Source organism: Podarcis bocagei (genome assembly GCF_964188305.1).
Source record: "Podarcis bocagei genome assembly, chromosome: 3".
NCBI classification, from domain to species: Eukaryota; Metazoa; Chordata; class Lepidosauria; order Squamata; family Lacertidae; genus Podarcis; species Podarcis bocagei.
This window is the reverse complement of record NC_138127.1, coordinates 45837746-45855787: the sequence shown is the minus strand read 5'-3', so window position 1 is coordinate 45855787 and position 18042 is coordinate 45837746. Positions and strand designations below refer to the sequence as shown.

Genomic DNA, 18042 nt, shown 5'->3' with positions numbered 1-18042 from the left:
AATAATTTATTATTTATACCCTGCCCATCTGGCGGGGTTTCGCTCGCCACTCTGGATGGCTTCCAACAAAAAGATTTAGAATACATTAAAACTACATTAAAACATTATTTTATTCATTGCATTTATATCCCACCTTTTCTTCCAAGGAGCTCAAGGTGGTGTTTGTGGTTCTCCACCTCCTCATTTAATCCTTTCAACAACCCTGTGAGGTAGGTTAGGTTGAGAGAACATGACTGGCCCAAGACCACCCAGTGAGCTTCTAAGGCTCACTGGGGATTTGAACCTGGTCTCCAAGATTCTAGTCTGACACTGCTTCCAGCAGACATTATATACCTTGCAAATAAAAATCTAATTCAATGTAGCCATAAAGTTGTCTGGCTTCTGTTGAAGGTAGATCTATGACTCCTGTTAGCTGGCAGAATTGCCGTTCTACAAGTGGATGGTGGGGCTCTGCCAAGATGGCATTAAGTTGTGAGTTTCCCTAAATATATTAGTTCTCTATTTAGTAAGATGTTGTTGAAACTTATCGGAACATAAGACAATGCTTTCTTCTGAGACACACACCACTGGTCCCTTAAGGGATTATGCACACACGGGATTTTCAGTAGCTCGGCAAGATGTTTCCAATTCCCAACTGTTAGCACTAGCAGCAACCAAACAGATGTTCCTACCTAAACGTAGCCTGCTGAAATGAAAGCGAAGCAAGAGAGGATTTCTGTGCAAAAGGACAGACTGCAGCTCTGCTCTTGTCTTGAAAAGTTCCTTGGCTCCGAACATATTCAGAGGCACACTGGGTGTTTGTTTAAAAGCACTTTTGAACTGTTTAAGAATGTGTACAAAGCTAGATAAAAAACGCCCCATAAAAACAAAGGGTGGGATTCAACTAAATGAGTCTCGTCAGCAGAAGCCCTTCACAAGAAATTGTACAATGGGGCTTCTAACCTTTCCTCCCTCATGCATGCCACCTTAAATTGCCTTGGCAGAAGGGGTCAGGAAACAGCATTGGGGTGTGTGTGGAAGGGGTGACTGTTCCATCTGGCAAGCCAAAATACAGTGGAAAGATTGCCTTAGAAGGATTTATCGATAGAAATTCAAACTCTGTGTGTTGGGCTGCTAGCTCTGGAAGGTAGATCTTCCTGGGCTTCTAGTTCAAATAACAAAACACACAAAGTAGAGTTGGCAAGCCTGCCCAGCCTCAGTCTACACTAGCTGGCAATGGCTCTGTTGCATTTCAGACATGACTCTCAAATCTGCCTGAATATGCCAGGGGTTAATCTGGAGCCCCCAAAGCAAGTTCTCCATCACTAAGCTATGGTCCCATCCCCTAGGCACAGAGGAAGATCACTGGTCACCTGCAGGTCGCATAGGGAGCCACAAGCATGTGATTTCAAAAGATGGTAACAGAGCTTTCCCCCCATGAAGCATCATCATCACCTAGCAAATCATCCATCATGGTGATGGACTGGGTGGGAGGGAAGGACCAGATGTTGCAGTTGTCCTTAAGGAGGCCTGGCCACCAACTTTTGGGAGCTGTGAGCAAGTTTGAGCTACAGTACTTCAATAACTGAAGGTAGACACAGGACAAAGGAAGCAATGTTGCCACAGAAACTCTGCCCCATGTTCTTGTTGATCTCTGCATCTGGGATTCAAGACATTACCTGGATCCCATGAAAGTCTTACTGTTGAGTGATTCTGCAGAAAAAACCTGCTCTGACTTTCAAAGTAGTCTATTTGCTTTTTTAGGATGAATCTTTGAACCACGAATTTCAAGTTCTTTGCCTGTTCTGATGCACCTTCTCCAGCCCTCTGCATGAACTCACCAGCTTTAGATTGGCAGCGCTTGCTTTTAGGTCAACAAACACTGTTGTTGGAAGAGACTGCTTCTCTGCCTTGTGCAAGACTAATCCAAGGTGAATTCAGTTTGCTGAGTTTGGCAATCTGCGTTTCACAATTTTACTTCCCCATGACTGGAGCTTCAGGAACTTCTTTAAAAATCAGGTAACCTCCTAGTCTTTCTCATTTTGAGCAGCAGACGGGCAGATTCCACCAGCATGGCGATCTTCCAGCTTCACATTTGTGCTGCGTTTCTGATGGGAATGATTCTCCCTTCTTCTGCCTTAGAGGATACCTTCATTGCCGCTGTCTATGAGCATGCTGTGATACTGACAGGAGACACTCCGAGAAACGTCTCTCGAGCAGAAGCCTTGGAGCTGATGAACAGAAATCTAGACATCTTAGAAGGAGCCATCAAAACAGCTGCCCAGCAGGTACTACTGCATACCAGTTAGAGCCGATCAGCAGCAGCAACATCAGGGACTAGTAAACCGGATGGTCCTCCAGATGTTTCTGGACTGCAACTCCCATCATCCCTGGCCACTGCCCATGATGCTGTCTGAGGCCAATGGGAGTTGGAGCCGAACAGTATCTGATGGGCCACAGATTTCCCCACTCTGAGTTGGATAGCAACCTTTTGATGGCAGTATTGGTCCTGGGGTTAATATGTCTGAACTGATGTCTTTTTGCAGGGTGCCCACATCATTGTGACGCCTGAGGATGCCCTTTATGGCTGGGTCTTCACCCGAGAAACTCTATATCCTTATTTGGAATATATACCAGATCCGCAAGTAGACTGGATTCCATGCAATGAGCCAAAAAGGTATTTTCTTGCCGATTTCATGTTATTCATTAAGATAAAAACAGAAGCAGCTCCGGGGTGTAGCCTCAAAATCAGAAAATATGACTCAGATTCTTCTTTACAAACACACCTTCATTTGTTGTGGTGAAGTAATAGTGGAGTTCCCTGGTGCTTTTCAGGATATGTGCAGAATGGCAATTCCAGTACAATGTGGAATTTGTTCCTCTTTTTGGTTGCTCTCTGTTACTCCAGAGTAGGACTAGAACTAACAGTTGGAAATGGCAAGGGAATAGATTTCAGTTAAAGAAGGCTTCCTAACAGTAAGCTGTTTGGCAGTAGCACAAAGGGCTTCAGGAGGTGATGAGGAAGTTAAGCAGAGGCTTATGCAGAGGAATGCTGTCATCAGGCAAGTCCCAGCAAAGGAAGAATGGATACAAAAGCTTATGGAATATGAAGAAATGGTGAAACTTACTGGAAGAATAAGAAATCAAGATAAACTTTTTTATAAAAGAATGGAAATGGTTTATTGAATATTTACAGATAAATTGTAAACAGATTTAAAAAAACTGGCAGCATTATTGTAATAACCTGCAGCTACATAAGAGTATATATATATATAAAGAAAATAAATAAATGAGTAAGTTAAGTTAATTTGGATATGCAGAAGATATTAAAAATAAATTTAAGGAACTGCAGAAAGAGGGGGAAGGAAATCAAGTTTTTAAATGTCAAAATGACTGTAAAATCAGTGAAATGTATATATCTCTGTGTGTGTGTGTGTGTGTGTGTGTGTGTGTGTGTGTGTGTGTGTGTGTGTGTATGGAATGCTGTCCTCAGGCAAGGGCGTAGGCTGGATGGCTTCTTGGATCCCTTCCAACTCTATGATTCTAAGTTCGCATGCTTTTATTTATTTAACAAAACTTATTTATACTGCTGGATTGTAAAAACCCTCTAAACAGTTTACAAAGAGATAAGATGAAACATTGCGGATTATAGATTTTAAACAGTTTTTAACAGGTTTTTTCAAAATATATGAACAATGATTAGAATCAACAGTAGCTAAACACACACGTGACATTTACATTAAACAAAAGTATATTAAACAGGTGCCAAAAAGTGTACAGGGAAAGTGTCTGCCTGAAGTCAATTGGTATGGGATTCCAAATAGGAAGATAAACACCAGTTTGAAAATTCATATAAGCATTCTATATGCCTGGATAGGCTTTCTGAATTAAAATATATATTAAGCAGGCAGCAAAAAGTACAGTGATGACACCTGCCTAAAAGATTTATTGCTTATCCATGAAAAAATGAGTATAATGTACGTGCAGCAGTGCAAGTTCTGCAAGTCAAAACAGTTGTCTGGGCAGATACAAGGTAGGGCAATCCTGCAAATAAACAGACTCTAAGGTGTTACAGATTTTATATGCCAATAGTGACACTTTGAATTTGGCCTGGTGACAAATGGGCAACCGGGGCAGAGATGCACCATTTTGCGCCAGCTGCAGTGTCCAGAATAAGCACAAGGGAAGCCCGACACAGAGTGGATTCCTGTAATCCAGTCTTGAAGTCAGCAGTGTCCCAGCTTCCGTGACCACGCTCTCCAGTTCAGGAACAATTGCAGATGATGCAACAATCACAGCTGATAAAAGCCCTTTCTAGCCACTGACGTTACCTGGGCCTCCAGTGACAGAGCTGGACCCAGAAACACCCTCACGCTGCTCTTGTTGAGGGTACTAAAATAAAGGAACTCTTTTGGGATTGCTCTCTTACATTTTATTTGAGCGGTGTTGCAGTTCACAAGTTGTGATCGTGACCTAATTGGGGCAGCCGCCACTTAAAAGGCATTCTCAGTGAAAGCTGGAGATGCATCCATCTACCTACGGGAATCCATGTCATTTGATTTTAAAATATACTTACCAGATCCCATTAAAGCTGGGATCTGGTTCCTAGGAATAGTGATCAAAAAGCACACTATACTTAACCATGAACCTAGTAAATTTGCTTCTAAGTAAACACATCGGGACGCGGGTGGCGCTGTGGGAAAAACCTCAGTGCCTAGGGCTTGCCGATCGCATGGCCGGCAGTTCGAATCCCTGTGGTGGGGTGAGCTCCCGTCATTCAGTCCCAGCTCCTGCCAACCTAGCAGTTCGAAAGCACCCCGAAATGCAAGTAGATCAATAAGTACCGCTTTATAGCGGGAAGGTAAACGGCGTTTCCATGTGCTGCCCTGGTGCTGGCTCGCCAGAGCAGCTTCGTCACACTGGCCACGTGACCCGGAAGTGTCTCCGGACAGCGCTGGCCCCTGGCCTCTTAAGTGAGATGGGCACACAACCCTAGAGTTGGAGACAACTGGCCCGTACGGGCAGGGGTACCTTTACCTTTAAACACATTTAGGAGCAGATATCAGATTACCTACAACGGGCAAACAAAACAAAACCCAAAATTCTAGACTTCTGTAAGTATTGTACCTGATTCAATTTAGAAGTACTGTATTGCAGAGTCGGCCACGGCTGGACCTAATGGTCGGGGTCCTTTTACCCTTTACCTTTAATGAATCTGTTTGCTCAGTTGTCTGCCACAAGGTGGCAGCAAAGGGACACCTTTTCCGCATGTCCTGTGAGATTTTCCTTAGTCATTCACGGGACTTCCCTGCTTAGTGGATCTTGGTTCTCTATAAAAGAGAAATTCAGTTCATGTACTGATTCACTCCTAGTGAATTATTTAGCAATAATACTAAACAGAGAAACAAAACTGTCATTGTATAAATGGCCTGATTCATGTCTGCCAAATAAACTTCGCAGGAAGTATATATTTTAACAAATTTACTTGGTTAAAAATAGCATGTTGAAACAGTATTCCTTTTTAAAAACAACAGTTTAGAATGCAGTCCTGTGCACCCTTACTTGGGATTAAATGCTGCAAACTCCCTGAGACTTACTTCTGTGTAGGCATGCGTAGGACTGCATTACCTGAAACTTATAATTCAAACTAAGTTGCATTAGTGCAAAATTACATGTAAATGTTTAATCATTTGCTGATAAATGCCGCAAAGGTAGTTGGCAGGTGGCTTAAATTATATTGAAGTCAACTGGGTTTTAGCAGCCTGTTGGCAAGATTGTAGACAATGGTCTAGTAACAGGTAATAATGTTAGGAAGATGCAAAGGTTGCTCCTGGTTTCAAAAAACTGTTCTTTGCTCAGGGTGCTATATTAGAAGACCTATAGAAAAATAAATTAAAGAGGACAGATTATGCATGATCACAGAATTATCTTGAGGACAGGTGTCGAAAGGACACTATGGATCCTCTGAGCCAAACCTAAAGCATTTTAAGAGCATTATTAAAAAATACCACTCAACTGCCTTAAAACAATAATATGCATTGTAAAAATTATTAGCGGAGAGACAAAGCTCCTCCTCATAAAATAAATTGCTATATTTCCCAGGTCTTCTCTGCTTACATCATTCATTCTCATAGTATAGTCCTTGCAAGTTGGACAGAAGAGAGTATTTGTACTGGATAATCCAGGCTGTTCTTGATAAGACTTCTGCTGGTGCCCAGTTACATCCATATGCTTAGCACCAGGGCTGTCGGTTCAATCACAGTCTGCACTGTACTCCGTGACTCATTTTACTCTCTCTGCACTTACCGTTATATTACCAACGTGTCCTGCCTACACTGCCCACATGCTGCAGAAGGTGGATGGATCATATGGGAAGGTTATACTTGCATATGAATACAGTCATACCTTGGATCTTGAATGTCTAGACTCCCGAACAAATCGGCTCCCAAACGATTGAAACCCGGAAGTTTTGGAATGATTTTTGGAAGCTGAACATCCGATGGAGCTTCCGTGGCTTCCGATTGGCTGCAGGAGCTTCCTGCAACCAATCAGAAGCCATGCTTTGGTTTTTGAACTTTTTGGAAGTCGAACGGACTTCTGGAATGGATTCTGTTCATCTTCCCAAGTACAATTATATGGGCATAGGCATCACTTTACACGAAGAAGACTACATGCAGTGGAAGAACATGCACAGGCCTCAATCTTGGGCCTGTGCTGCATTCAAAATAGAGCCAGTGTGAACCAACTCAGAGACAACTTGCTTGGTTTTTTAAAAAAATCTTATACCTGTCTTTGCCACTGTAATATAAACAGAAATGCGACACCGTTTTATTGCTGCTTTAAGATATCCTTGATCTTTTCTCTAGTCACTTCAAGATCTTTTCCCACTCACTCCATCTCCATCCCTGGACAAGATCTTTCCAAAGCAACATTTCCCAATCTGGTGCCCTCCAGATGTTTTGGACTACAATTCCCATCAGCCACTGCTAGTATGGCTGGTCATTTTGAGGGCACCAGGTTGGAGAAGGCTGATCTAAAGCCATGAATATTTATTGGACCAACTTCTTTTTTTCTGTCCCCAGCCTGGTAAGAACAGTCTTAATTAGACCTGAAACCGTGCGTTCTTATTTTAATCTGCCACATTCTGAACTGATAGGGTTCACAAATGATCAGAATTAAATTGGCCTCTCCCCATTTTAATAGACTTTGCATCGATGATTTACTTCTTCCTTTCAACATTAGGTTTGGGTCGAATCCAATACAGGGAAGACTCAGCTGCATAGCAAAGGAGAACTCCATCTATGTGGTTGCCAACATGGGGGACAAGAAGCCATGCAACCGCAGTGACCCCCAGTGCCCGAGTGACGGTCGCTATCAATACAATACAGACGTTGTTTACGATACGGAAGGGAAATTTGTGGCACGTTACCACAAGGTAAGCACTCTTCTTCGTTTTGGTTCAGATGTTGCTGGACGCCATCAGGCCCAGTCAGTTTGGCCAATGGTCAGAGACTATGGGAGTTTGTGCTCCGGGGGGCTGCAGGTTCTCCATTTGCTATAGAAAGCACAGTAATGCACCCTAGAGTTGACACCAGGTATAGGAAAACTCAGCCCTCCAGTTATTTTGGGACTACAACTCCCATCATCCCTGACCACTGGTCCTGTTAGCTAGCGATGATGGGAGTTCTAGTCCCAAAACATCTGGAGGGCCGAGTTTGCCTATGCCTGGTCTACACAAAACAGACAGTAATGCAAATTAATATACGTAGCTCAATTTGAATTAGAAGAAAAAGGAGCCCCCATTTCTCCCACCCAAATAAGAGATAGGTATGCACTCATGTGGAGCAGGCAGAGAAGCTGCACCAGTATGCATGGATGTGTCTCATTGAAAGAGAAATCACAATATTTGAGATGTTTGCTGTAAGGACTTTACTTGTAGATGCTTTTCACAAGATAATCCAGGTCTTGTAAGTGTGCTGAAAAACAGAGGCAACACCACCAACTTCTAGGAGAATAACTGTAGGTCAGTAGTAGACTATCCTCTTTGCACGCAGAAGGTCCCAGTTTCAGTCCTGGCATCTTCAGGTAGAGCTGGGAATGTCTCCTACCTGAAATCCTGGAAAGCCACTGCCAGTCAGTGAAGACAAGAGTAGGCAACACAGTGCCCTCCAGAAAGTAGCAGACAGTATCTTCTGTCATCCTTGACATTATCCTGGCTGGCTGGGGCTGATGGCCTTTGAAGGGCACCTTGTTGGTTTCCCTGGTCTAGACAATATTGAGCTCAATGTTCTGTCTTGGTGTAAGACAGCTTCTTATGTTCCTAATACTATTTTTCCTGTCTCCACGAGGTGCTTTTCTTCCAATAATATCTGTATATATTTTCTGTCTTATAAACAGTACAACCTTTTCGCTTCTGAAGTATACTTTAATTACGCCAAGGACCCACAGTTTGTCACCCTCAACACCTCCTTTGGGAAGCTTGGCCTTATGACTTGTGCTGATGTTCTGAATTATCGCGAACCTGCCATCTCACTGGTGGAGAAGTACAAGGTGGACACCATCCTCTTCCCAACTGCTTGGCAGAATGGCCTGCCACTCTTGTCTGCTGTTGAGTTCTACTCAGCCTGGGCAATGGGGATGCGTGTCAACTTCCTTGCTGCTAATATAAACAAACCCACCTTGGACATTACTGGTAAAGTGCTACCTTGAATAATTTCAGCGTAGACATAGATCTGGCAATTTGAGTGTGGGAAAGAGCACAGAGGGGGGAAATGATTAACCTATTAATTGCTATTTTAAAAATGTGATTTCCTTCAGAGATCAGCCTTATAAAATAATGATGGCAAACTGTGGCCCTCCAGATGTTGCTGGACTATAGCTCCCATTGACCATGGTGCCTGGGGCTGATGGGAGTTGGAGTCCACCAGCATCTGCTACCCGTGCTAAAGTCGCAGTTATGAACTCTCTACCAGCCTCTTTCAAGACGGGCGATGAGCGCACAATGATATTCTGCAGGCAACACATTATTTGCATTAATACATTATTTGTCTTCACATGCCCAGTGCTGACCCAATACATTTTGCAGCTTGAGGCAAATGACAAAACGGTATGGGCCAATTCCACCTACAGAAGCAGCTGGATTTTACTTCAGCACTGGCAAAGGGACAGCATCCTCCACTGTTTGTGTTTATGTGTGCTTAATGCATTTATAGCCCACCTTTCCCCCTATTTAGCTTAAGGTGGTGTGCATGATTCTCTCTCTCCCCAGGTCCTAGTCCGACACACTCACCACGACACCCCACGGGCTTTGAGGGTAACATGCTAACTTAGGGGGTTGCACACAGCTCTATTCTAAGTACATAGAAGAGAACATCTGGGGACTAAGGCCAGTTCCCAGGATCTGTTGCCTACCTTGCTTTGTCTAATGAGATGCATTCCCTGCTGAAGCTATTTGTGTGGGGGACCTTTGCCTTTCCAGATGTTGCTGAACTACACATCCCATCATCCCTGGCCATTGGCCGTGCTTGCTGGGATTGATGGGAACTGTAGTTCAGCAATTACCCACACCTGCTCTGGTCACTACCCACCATTTGCCCTATGCATTAGCTTCTAGCCCCAAATCAGTGAATTAAGAGTCTGCTCTACTTCCCTTTACCATTGCTGTTGGTACTCCATTCATTTGGGTAAAGGAATGGAATAGTAAAACTTACGCCTCACCCCAGTGTCTTTTGCCATCCACAGGGAGTGGTATCTTTACACCTGAAGGAGCCAAGGTGTATCGCTTTGATATGAAAATGCAGACTGGAAAACTCCTGGTTGCAGAAATCAATGCTCGCCCCCATCTTTCCCCCACATACCCTCCTGCTGTCAACTGGAGCTTATATGCTTCAAATATCAAGCATTTTCCCGCAAGCCCAGTGTTTACTGCAAGCTTCTATTTTGATAATTTCACCTTCACTGAACTCTCTCGAGAAGCTGGAAACCACACCGTCTGCCAAAAGGGCCTCTGCTGCCACTTGAGCTACAAGATGGCAGAGAAGCGAGAGGATGAGGTTTACGCATTCGGCGCCTTTGATGGGCTTCATGTGATCGAAGGGGAATATTATCTGCAGGTAAAGGGTTTTGTGGGGTAGGGTGAGCAGGCCATGTAGAAGGGAAATGCCCTACCAGTGGGAGTGGTGGAGAATGTGGCTCAGTCCTCATTTAAAGGCAAACCTACCCAGCTCGGAACAATATGTGAACCAAAACACAGCCATCATTTTAAATGGCACATTCCTGAATTTTGCACTGCACTTCTCCGGCCAAGTAATATGTCCAACCAAGAGGAATATATTCTAGTAACATGTGCATAAAAATGCAAATATGAGTGAAAACAACATACAGAAATGCATTATATTAGAGGGGGGAAATCTATATACTGGGCCAAATAGCACGTTAAAAATTAGTTTATTAAAATGCTGGTGAATTTTCTTGCGAACTTCTTTAAAAGAGAAAATTCAAAAACTGATGTGAGAATATGGAGAATTGAATTTAAGACTGGAAAAATGAGAAACCGCGAGAAAAAGAAACTGATAGCGTTTCCCATCCCTACCTACCAACAACGTCTAGGATACATGTGTTTCATGCTTTCATTGTGGCAGAGCCTTTGAGGAAACCAGAAGCTGTACTCTCCAGAAGCTTTTCCAAAAGCCTGTAAGAATCATTAGAGGGATTACTACTGAAGAAAATAATAATCCCTGTAAGACACCTCCCTTCTTTAGAGCACAGCTACTGCTTAGAGCCAAGATGGCTGTAGTCGTTGGACTCTTGTTCCTATCATCTCTGATCATTGGCCTCACTGATAGGAGCTGAAATCCAACAAATCTGGAGGGCCACAGATTCCGCACCCCTGATATAGGGGGTGGGGATTATATATTACATTCATAACATAATTTTAAAAATTTAGTAGGATTCTGGGGAAAATAGGTCTGCTGAAGTCATTGGAGATGGTAGTCCCTTTACTTTGCACAGTGCCACCATGTGGCTTCCTGCTTAACTTCATATTCTGTCTTGGGTTTGTTTGCTTTTTACTGTAAGTGTCATGCAAATGCTAAGTACTCCCAGTATTGCATAGCGTTTTTCGAAGGATGCACACATTTATTTTTATAGAAAAGGCCTCAGAATTCTCTGTTGATTCAAAAGCAATCCTTGTTTGTTGGTCCTCAAAAGGGAAACAGAAAGAAAGATCCCCCCCAATCCCATAACTTCAATACTGTATTCCAAAAAGAATACTTGTTTATTTCTTCCAAATATTCTAGAGTTGTCTCAAAATAATCAGCGAAAGTGATCTACTTCAGGCTTAGTATTGTGCAGTGTTATCATTGGTTTGTGTACTGTTTTGAATCACAACAGCATCCTGTATAGCCCACTTGCATGGGAAGTATCTTCCTCCATTCCATAAACACAAGGCTCTTTGAATGGCTTAGTTCCACAAAATAACCTTTCCCACAACCCTCTCTTTCCATAGATATGCACACTACTGAAATGTAAGAGCACAGACTTGAAATCATGTGGGGAGCCAGTTGAGACAGCTCATACAAGATTTGACTCCTTCACCCTCAGCGGCACCTTTAACACAAGCTACGTGTTTCCGGAAGTCTTGCTCACTGAGACTCAGCTGACCACTGGAGAATTTCAGGTAAGGACCAAAGTGGCTTCAAACTTCTGCAAAAGCAGTGACCCAAGCCATTTCTTAGATTAAAACAGCTCCTCCTCTCCATCTCTCAAAACAGTTGTGCTCCTAATCATTCGATAGTCACAGCTTTCTTTCTAGCACTGAACTTTTTGAACAGCTTTCCCTCCTCTGTGTGTGTGAATTTGGTCTCTCTCATCTTGCCTGTAGCAGAGTAGGGTAGTGAACTTGTGGTCCTCCAGATGGGAATGATGCCCAGCAGCATCTGAAGCGCAGGGTTGGAGCTCGGTCATATGCCACCCTGGGCAAGGCCGTTTGATGCCCTCCCTCCAGCTTACGGCGGGCATTGGGAAAGAAGTGTGGGGTTCTGGAAAGGTCTTAGAGTCTCCCCACCTCTTTCCCAAAGCCTGGCAAGCACTTGCCCGGCTTTGGGAAGGAGGACTCTAGGACCCTGGCAAAGCCCTCACACCTGCTTCCCAAAGCTGAGCAAGTGCCCTAAATCTGCCTCTGTGAAGGGCCACAGGTTCTCCAGCCCTGGCCTACAGTATTCAGCAAAGAAAGGCAGGCTGAGGCCTAGTCTACCCACTTTCCTTGCTTGCTCATTGACAAACAGTCCATGGAAGCTGCTGTTATGCATGTCACTCAGTAATTCTAGATGTATTTTGGGTGCAGGCACATGACTCTCACGGAAAACTGCTACAACTTAAAAAGAGATGCATTACTTTTCACCATAGTGGGGAAGACTGCAGCCAGGTGACCGGCTGGCTCAGTCTGCTGTCTAGGTGACAGGTGTTGGCGAACAGCTATAAGGGCCCTGCTCTCCCTTCTTTATTTTTAAACTGGACTTGGACTGCGCAAGGATGCCTTCAAACAGGATGGATGTCCTGTGTAAAGAAGGATGCAAGGCCACCCTGTATCAGAGAACAAGAAAAAAACGGTTGATTGCAAGCACCTGTAACTTTCCAGTAATAAATGTTTGTCTGTATTGTCCTATGTATTCTAAGCCAAACATGTTTCCCAACGTATAACTTTTTGCCTGCCCTTTCCATCCTCCCAGGTATTGACTGACGGACGTTTGACAAGCAATGGCCTATCAAAGCCAGTTCTATCTGTGGCTCTTTTTGGAAGGTGGTATGAAAGGGACCCGCCACATCCAGAGGGTGCTCCTTCATAAGACTCATCCAATCACGATCATGTCTCTTTTCCTGAATTTTGTGGGTGCTTGTACAACAAAGGCGGAATGAACAGGATCAGTGTGTTCTGCTGCAGGACAAACCAAATAGCTTGTTTTAGGAGCAGTGGCGTAGCGTGGGGGGTGCAGGGGGGGCCGGCAGCACCGGGTGCAACATCTGGGGGTTAGGGTTAGGGGGCGCAAATCCACGGGTTAGGGGGCGCAAATCCACGGGTTAGGGGGCGCAAATTACTTGCCTTGCCCCGGGTGCTGACAACCCAAGCTACGCCACTGTTTAGGAGCAGTTATCAGCCACAAAGAGGAGATGAACACACCATCTAGCTACATGGCAGTTTCCCATTGCTTTAAACAGGAGCATGGGGCATACAATGAAGAAGGACTTTGGCTTTAGACTTTATTAATATTTGTGTTCTTCCTCTTGGTTGTACCCAAAAGAAATCTGCTGCTAGGGCAAATATAAACTATAATTCAGGGTGGGGAACCAGTGGCTCTCCAGAGGTTGTTGGACTCCAACTCCCATCATTCCTGACCTCAAGCCACACTGACTGGGGAGGTTGATGGGAACTGGAATCCAGCAGCATTCAGAGGGCCACAGGTACCATCCTCCCTGCTGTAAGCATTCAGACGACTAATTTGTCGTCTATCAGAAAGAAATAAACATTTCTTTGCTTTTCCTGAAACCTGTGCCCTGCTCAATAGGGCCAATACTTGATAAAAGGCCTGTCGTCTGGTTCATCCTGAGAAAGCACCCAAAATGAACCTTTGTTGTTTGTTTGTGAGTGGTCAGTCTTGCCCACACTTCATGAAGATACTAAGCACCCAAGGCCCTCTGTAGGTCCAGGACCGGAATTTGTGAGTTTGTAATCTTCCTGCTGCCCAAATCATATGTCAGATTCCAAAATGGAGTCAAACTCAAACTCAGTCCCCAAAAGGATTCTGGGGAATATGTGCTGTATGTGTTTTGATCCAGTTTCTTGTTCCTTACTTGGGTCTCCAGCTGCGTTGTTCAGAGACTTATGCATACACTTGGGAAGGAATTCAGCTAACCAGTCCTGCTAGCAGGAGCCCACAAAATGGCTTCTACTAGTGCAATATGGCTTTCTTCCTCCTCCCCCATGTATGCCCCCATGCTTTCCAAAATTGGCTCTGTGGGGTCAAGAGAAGCCCCCAAATAGTGCACAGAGGAAGGAGAGGGGAGATTGTTACATCAGCCAAGCAAGAATACTTGCACCGACTAAGTGCTGTGCTAAATTTCTCCCATGGTTTCTCTCATGGTAATGAATAAAATGTTTTGAATTGTCATTTTTATGTTTACATTGCTTTTGCCCTTAAAATAAATATCATGCTTTAGTAAAGTAATTCCCCTTGGCTTATTTTGACATATATACACTCTGGTCCAAAACACCATTTTGTTATAAGTTGCTACACTGTACTGTGGTAAGTAAATCTTAAAAGAGAGAAGAATGGTGAGCCTGAAAAAATAGCCTATAAATTAGACTGAGAGGTAGTGACTGGCCCAAGGTCACCCAGTGAGCTTCATAGTTGACAAGGGATTTGAACCCCAGTGTCGCAAGCTAACCCACCATACTGGTCCATTGATCTTTCTTTTATTTATTTAGTACTGTTTTCTTCAAGGAAGTTGGCAGTATTATATATTTACTTACTTGTTCGTTTGTTTTGTTAAATTAATGTGAGAAACTTTGGGACTGCTACCCGTAAAACAGGTGTTCTGAGTCTCTGACCTATGAATCATCCGTTGGATACACGTTGGCTGTGTGAGGACATACTAAGCTAAGAAATGGGAGGTATTCAACTAAGTTTTACTAAAGGAGACTTGTTGAAATTTAATGGACCTAACTTAGATATGTTGATTAATTTCTGTGGGTCTGTTCTGTTGTTGTTGTTGTTTAGTCATTTAGTCGTTTAGTCATGTCTGACTCTTCATGACCCCATGGACCAGAGCACGCCAGGCACTCCTGTCTTCCACTGCCTCCTGCAGTTTGGTCAAACTCATGCTGGTAGCTTCGAGAACACCATCCAACCATCTCGTCCTCTGTCGTCCCCTTCTCCTTGTGCCCTCCATCTTTCCCAACATCAGGGTCTTTTCCAGGGAGTCATGAGGTGGCCAAAATATTGGAGTCTCAGCTTCAGGATCTGTCCTTCCAGTGAGCACTCAGGGCTGATTTCCTTAAGAATGGATAGGTTTGATCTTCTTGCAGTCCATGGGACTCTCAAGAGTCTCCTCCAGCACCATAATTCAAAAGCATCAAACCCAATAGTTATAGAAATATGAATAATCACTCTAGATGTTACCATTTTGATTTTAAACAGCTTTAGATTTAGCTGAAAACCACAATCCTGGCAAGAGATTGAAAACTATTGGCTGACAGGACTGTGACATCATTGCTTAGATTCCACAGCCACTGCAGATCAGTTTGTAGGCTATTCCATTTGGAGTTTCTGTTTACAGCCTTGGCCCAGTATACCTGAAGGAGCGTCTCCCTCCCTCATCGTTCTGCCTGGACACAGAGGTCCAGCGCTGAAGGCCTTCTGGTGGTTCCCTCACTGCGAGAAGAGAAGTTACAGGGAACCAGGCAGAGGGCCTTCTCAGAAGTAATGCCCTACCTGTGGAATGCCCTCCCATCAGATGTCAAGGAGTTTAAGAACTACACAACTTTTAGATGACATCTGTATCAAGAAGTTTTTAACGTTTGACGTTTTATAATGTTTTTATATTCTGCTAAAAGCCGCCCAGAGAGGCTGGGGAAACCTAGGCAGATGGGCAGGGTATAAATACTACTACTACAACAACAACTATTATTATTATTACTACTACTACTACTACTACTACTACTACTACTTTCATTGATATCTCTGCTGTCAGGTCCCATAATCCTGATGGACATAATCGTGTCACAGTCCATTATAAGGGAGAAAGGTGAGGCGTCTGATTTTCCAGCTACAGTTACTGAGCTGAACTTTCACTTCTCTCCCCTTTCCTAATCAATCTGTTGCCACTTTTTATCAGATGCAAAAATCTCGCCTTGAGGCAGCAGACCATCTGAGGATGAGAGGCTCCACTGTTAGAGACATTATTCTTTTGAATAACTGTTGCTGGAAACAGCAGGATGGGAGAGTGTTGGCGTGCTTGCAGTCTTGCTACACGCATCTGGTTGGCTACTACAACAAGATGTTGGCCTAAAGGAGCCAAATGCCCTGATCTAGTAGGCTCTGAAAGCATTCTGGGAAAGAGTATATGAAATCTGAGTGAAAGGATAGTCAATGGAAGGTGTACAGCATTCCATGTTGGGTGGCGGACCCCTGGGCTGGGTGGGGTGAAATGAGATGAGAGCAAAGAGGGAAGGACTGTCTAAATGTAGGGAAGGGGAGTAGGGAGAGGATTAAATCTCCTTTCACTATCTTGCTAAAAACTAGTGGGTGGGAGGAGAGAAATTCCTCTCTCCAAAACGGTACCAGCTAGGCTTAGGACAATGCTTTAATTTAGATACTGATTTCCCATCTCAGCAAAAGAAAGGTGATGATGATTAAATTTCTATATGTCCCTTTATCTGAGGAGCACACGGCAGTTTACCATTTAAAAATACAAAAATAAATAACACAGTAACAAACAATGTACCCTCCTGCAGTTTAAAAGGCCACAGATTGTTTAATTAGTCAAAGACCTTGGAGAAGATGAATGTTTTTGCTTGGTGCCTAGCGTCATCTACCCTGTAGGCTCTTCAGCCACAGAAAGGGGCTGTGGCAGAGCACAAACTTTTCACTCAGAAGGTCACAGGTTCAATTCTCAGCAATTTCAAGTAGGGCTGGGACTGACTCCTGCTGAAAACCCAGGAGAGCCACACCACTATGGTGTAGGGTAGACCAAGTGTTGTTGAACTACAACTCCCACCAGCCCCTGCAAGCATAGGCAATGGCCAGGAGTAATGGGGCTTGTGATTCAGCAATATCTGGAGGCCCAAAAGTTCCCTCAGTAAACAATACAGAGAAGAGGAATGGAAGAAGTCCTTAATTATGTGTGCCATTTTGGTGCCAAAAGTCCTTAATTATGTGTGCCATTTTGTCATATTTCCTTGCCATGTTTTTCTCCCTCCCCTCAATGCTACCTATTGAGGCACCACCACTCCCCCACCCACCCACCCATGGCTGTTGGATCCTTCCCCGTCCAAACAAACACCTCAGAACCTGAACCCACTTCAGTTTCTTCGTTTTCATTCCAGAGACATACTACTACCAACAACAAGTCAATGTAGCCTACATTACATTCCCCACAGTGAACTTAGACTCCCCACTCTCAGTGGGAAGTCTAGTCAACTAGCTATCTTGTTCATTCACTCTCCCTGGGTGCCTAACAACTAAAATATCAGTTAAAACCAGGCAGAATCTTATGCCCACACCAAAAGGACGGCCCATTATGACCACCCCTTCTGTTGTTGTTGTTGTTGTTGTTGTTGTTGTTGTTGTTGTTGTTGTTGTTGTTATTATTATTATTATTATTATTATTATTAATTTAATTTCTATACTGCCCTATACTTGAAGGTCTCAGGGCGGTTCTAGCTAATTGTCCAAGCAGAATCTCAAGGCAGCCTTCAGACTTCTTCAAGGCCCTGCCAGAAACTAGAGCAGTGGGTGGCACACAAGCCCAGGGCAGGTAGGCAGCTTAGGTGGAAATGGCTTGCCTCACTGCAGCTGGCCGATCTTTGAGACCTCTTGAAATGCTTGGCTTGACCTTGCTCCTGTTCAAGATAATTGCCATGTAAGTCTCTCTGTTGCTGAATATCAGCTATTGAAGAAACACTTTCTACGGCTGCCAATGTGCATTTCTCATGTACTAATTATATGGTACAATGACATTTCTGAAATTCTTTTACAATTGTGACAGAAATAATGGGGGTGTAAGAGAGGCATATCATTAACTAGCCGGAAAGCTTGAATAAAAAACAACTTTTATGTTGTTGGCGCACAAATAAACTATTAAATGGCAGTTTCAAAATAAATAAATACACATTTGATGTGTGAAAAATAATCCAACTCTGAATTTTGTTGTCATTTGCTGCAGTAACTGCTGAGTAACATTTAAAGCTTTCATTCTTAAGAGATAGGGTGTGTACTAAATTTGCTTATCTTTCTGGCAGATAAAGTGCACAATCAGCATTTAACCATCTGAGGGTTGATTGCGTAT

General features: G+C 43.7%; 1 protein-coding gene across 1 annotated transcript; it reads left to right on the top strand.

Moving 5' to 3' along the window:
- The first annotated feature begins 2011 nt into the window (after positions 1-2011).
- On the top strand, positions 2012-12945 carry LOC308583592 (pantetheinase-like). Its single transcript, XM_081187740.1, has 7 exons — positions 2012-2267; positions 2526-2656; positions 7222-7414; positions 8377-8671; positions 9721-10091; positions 11486-11656; positions 12708-12945. The coding sequence occupies exons 1-7, from the start codon at positions 2052-2054 to the stop codon at positions 12822-12824; spliced, it is 1494 nt and encodes a 497-aa protein (XP_081043866.1). The 5' UTR covers positions 2012-2051; the 3' UTR covers positions 12825-12945.
- The last annotated feature ends 5097 nt before the right edge of the window (positions 12946-18042 follow it).

What these genes read in the sequence shown, in the direction of transcription:
- LOC308583592 (XM_081187740.1), top strand. Translation starts at nt 2,052, where the DNA reads ATGGCGATCTTCCAGCTTCACATTTGTGCTGCGTTTCTGATGGGAATG. An exon ending in TCAAAACAGCTGCCCAGCAG is followed by an intron (nt 2,268 to 2,525) that starts GTACTACTGCAT and finishes GTCTTTTTGCAG; the next exon opens with GGTGCCCACATCATTGTGAC. An exon ending in AAGGGGAATATTATCTGCAG is followed by an intron (nt 10,092 to 11,485) that starts GTAAAGGGTTTT and finishes CTCTTTCCATAG; the next exon opens with ATATGCACACTACTGAAATG.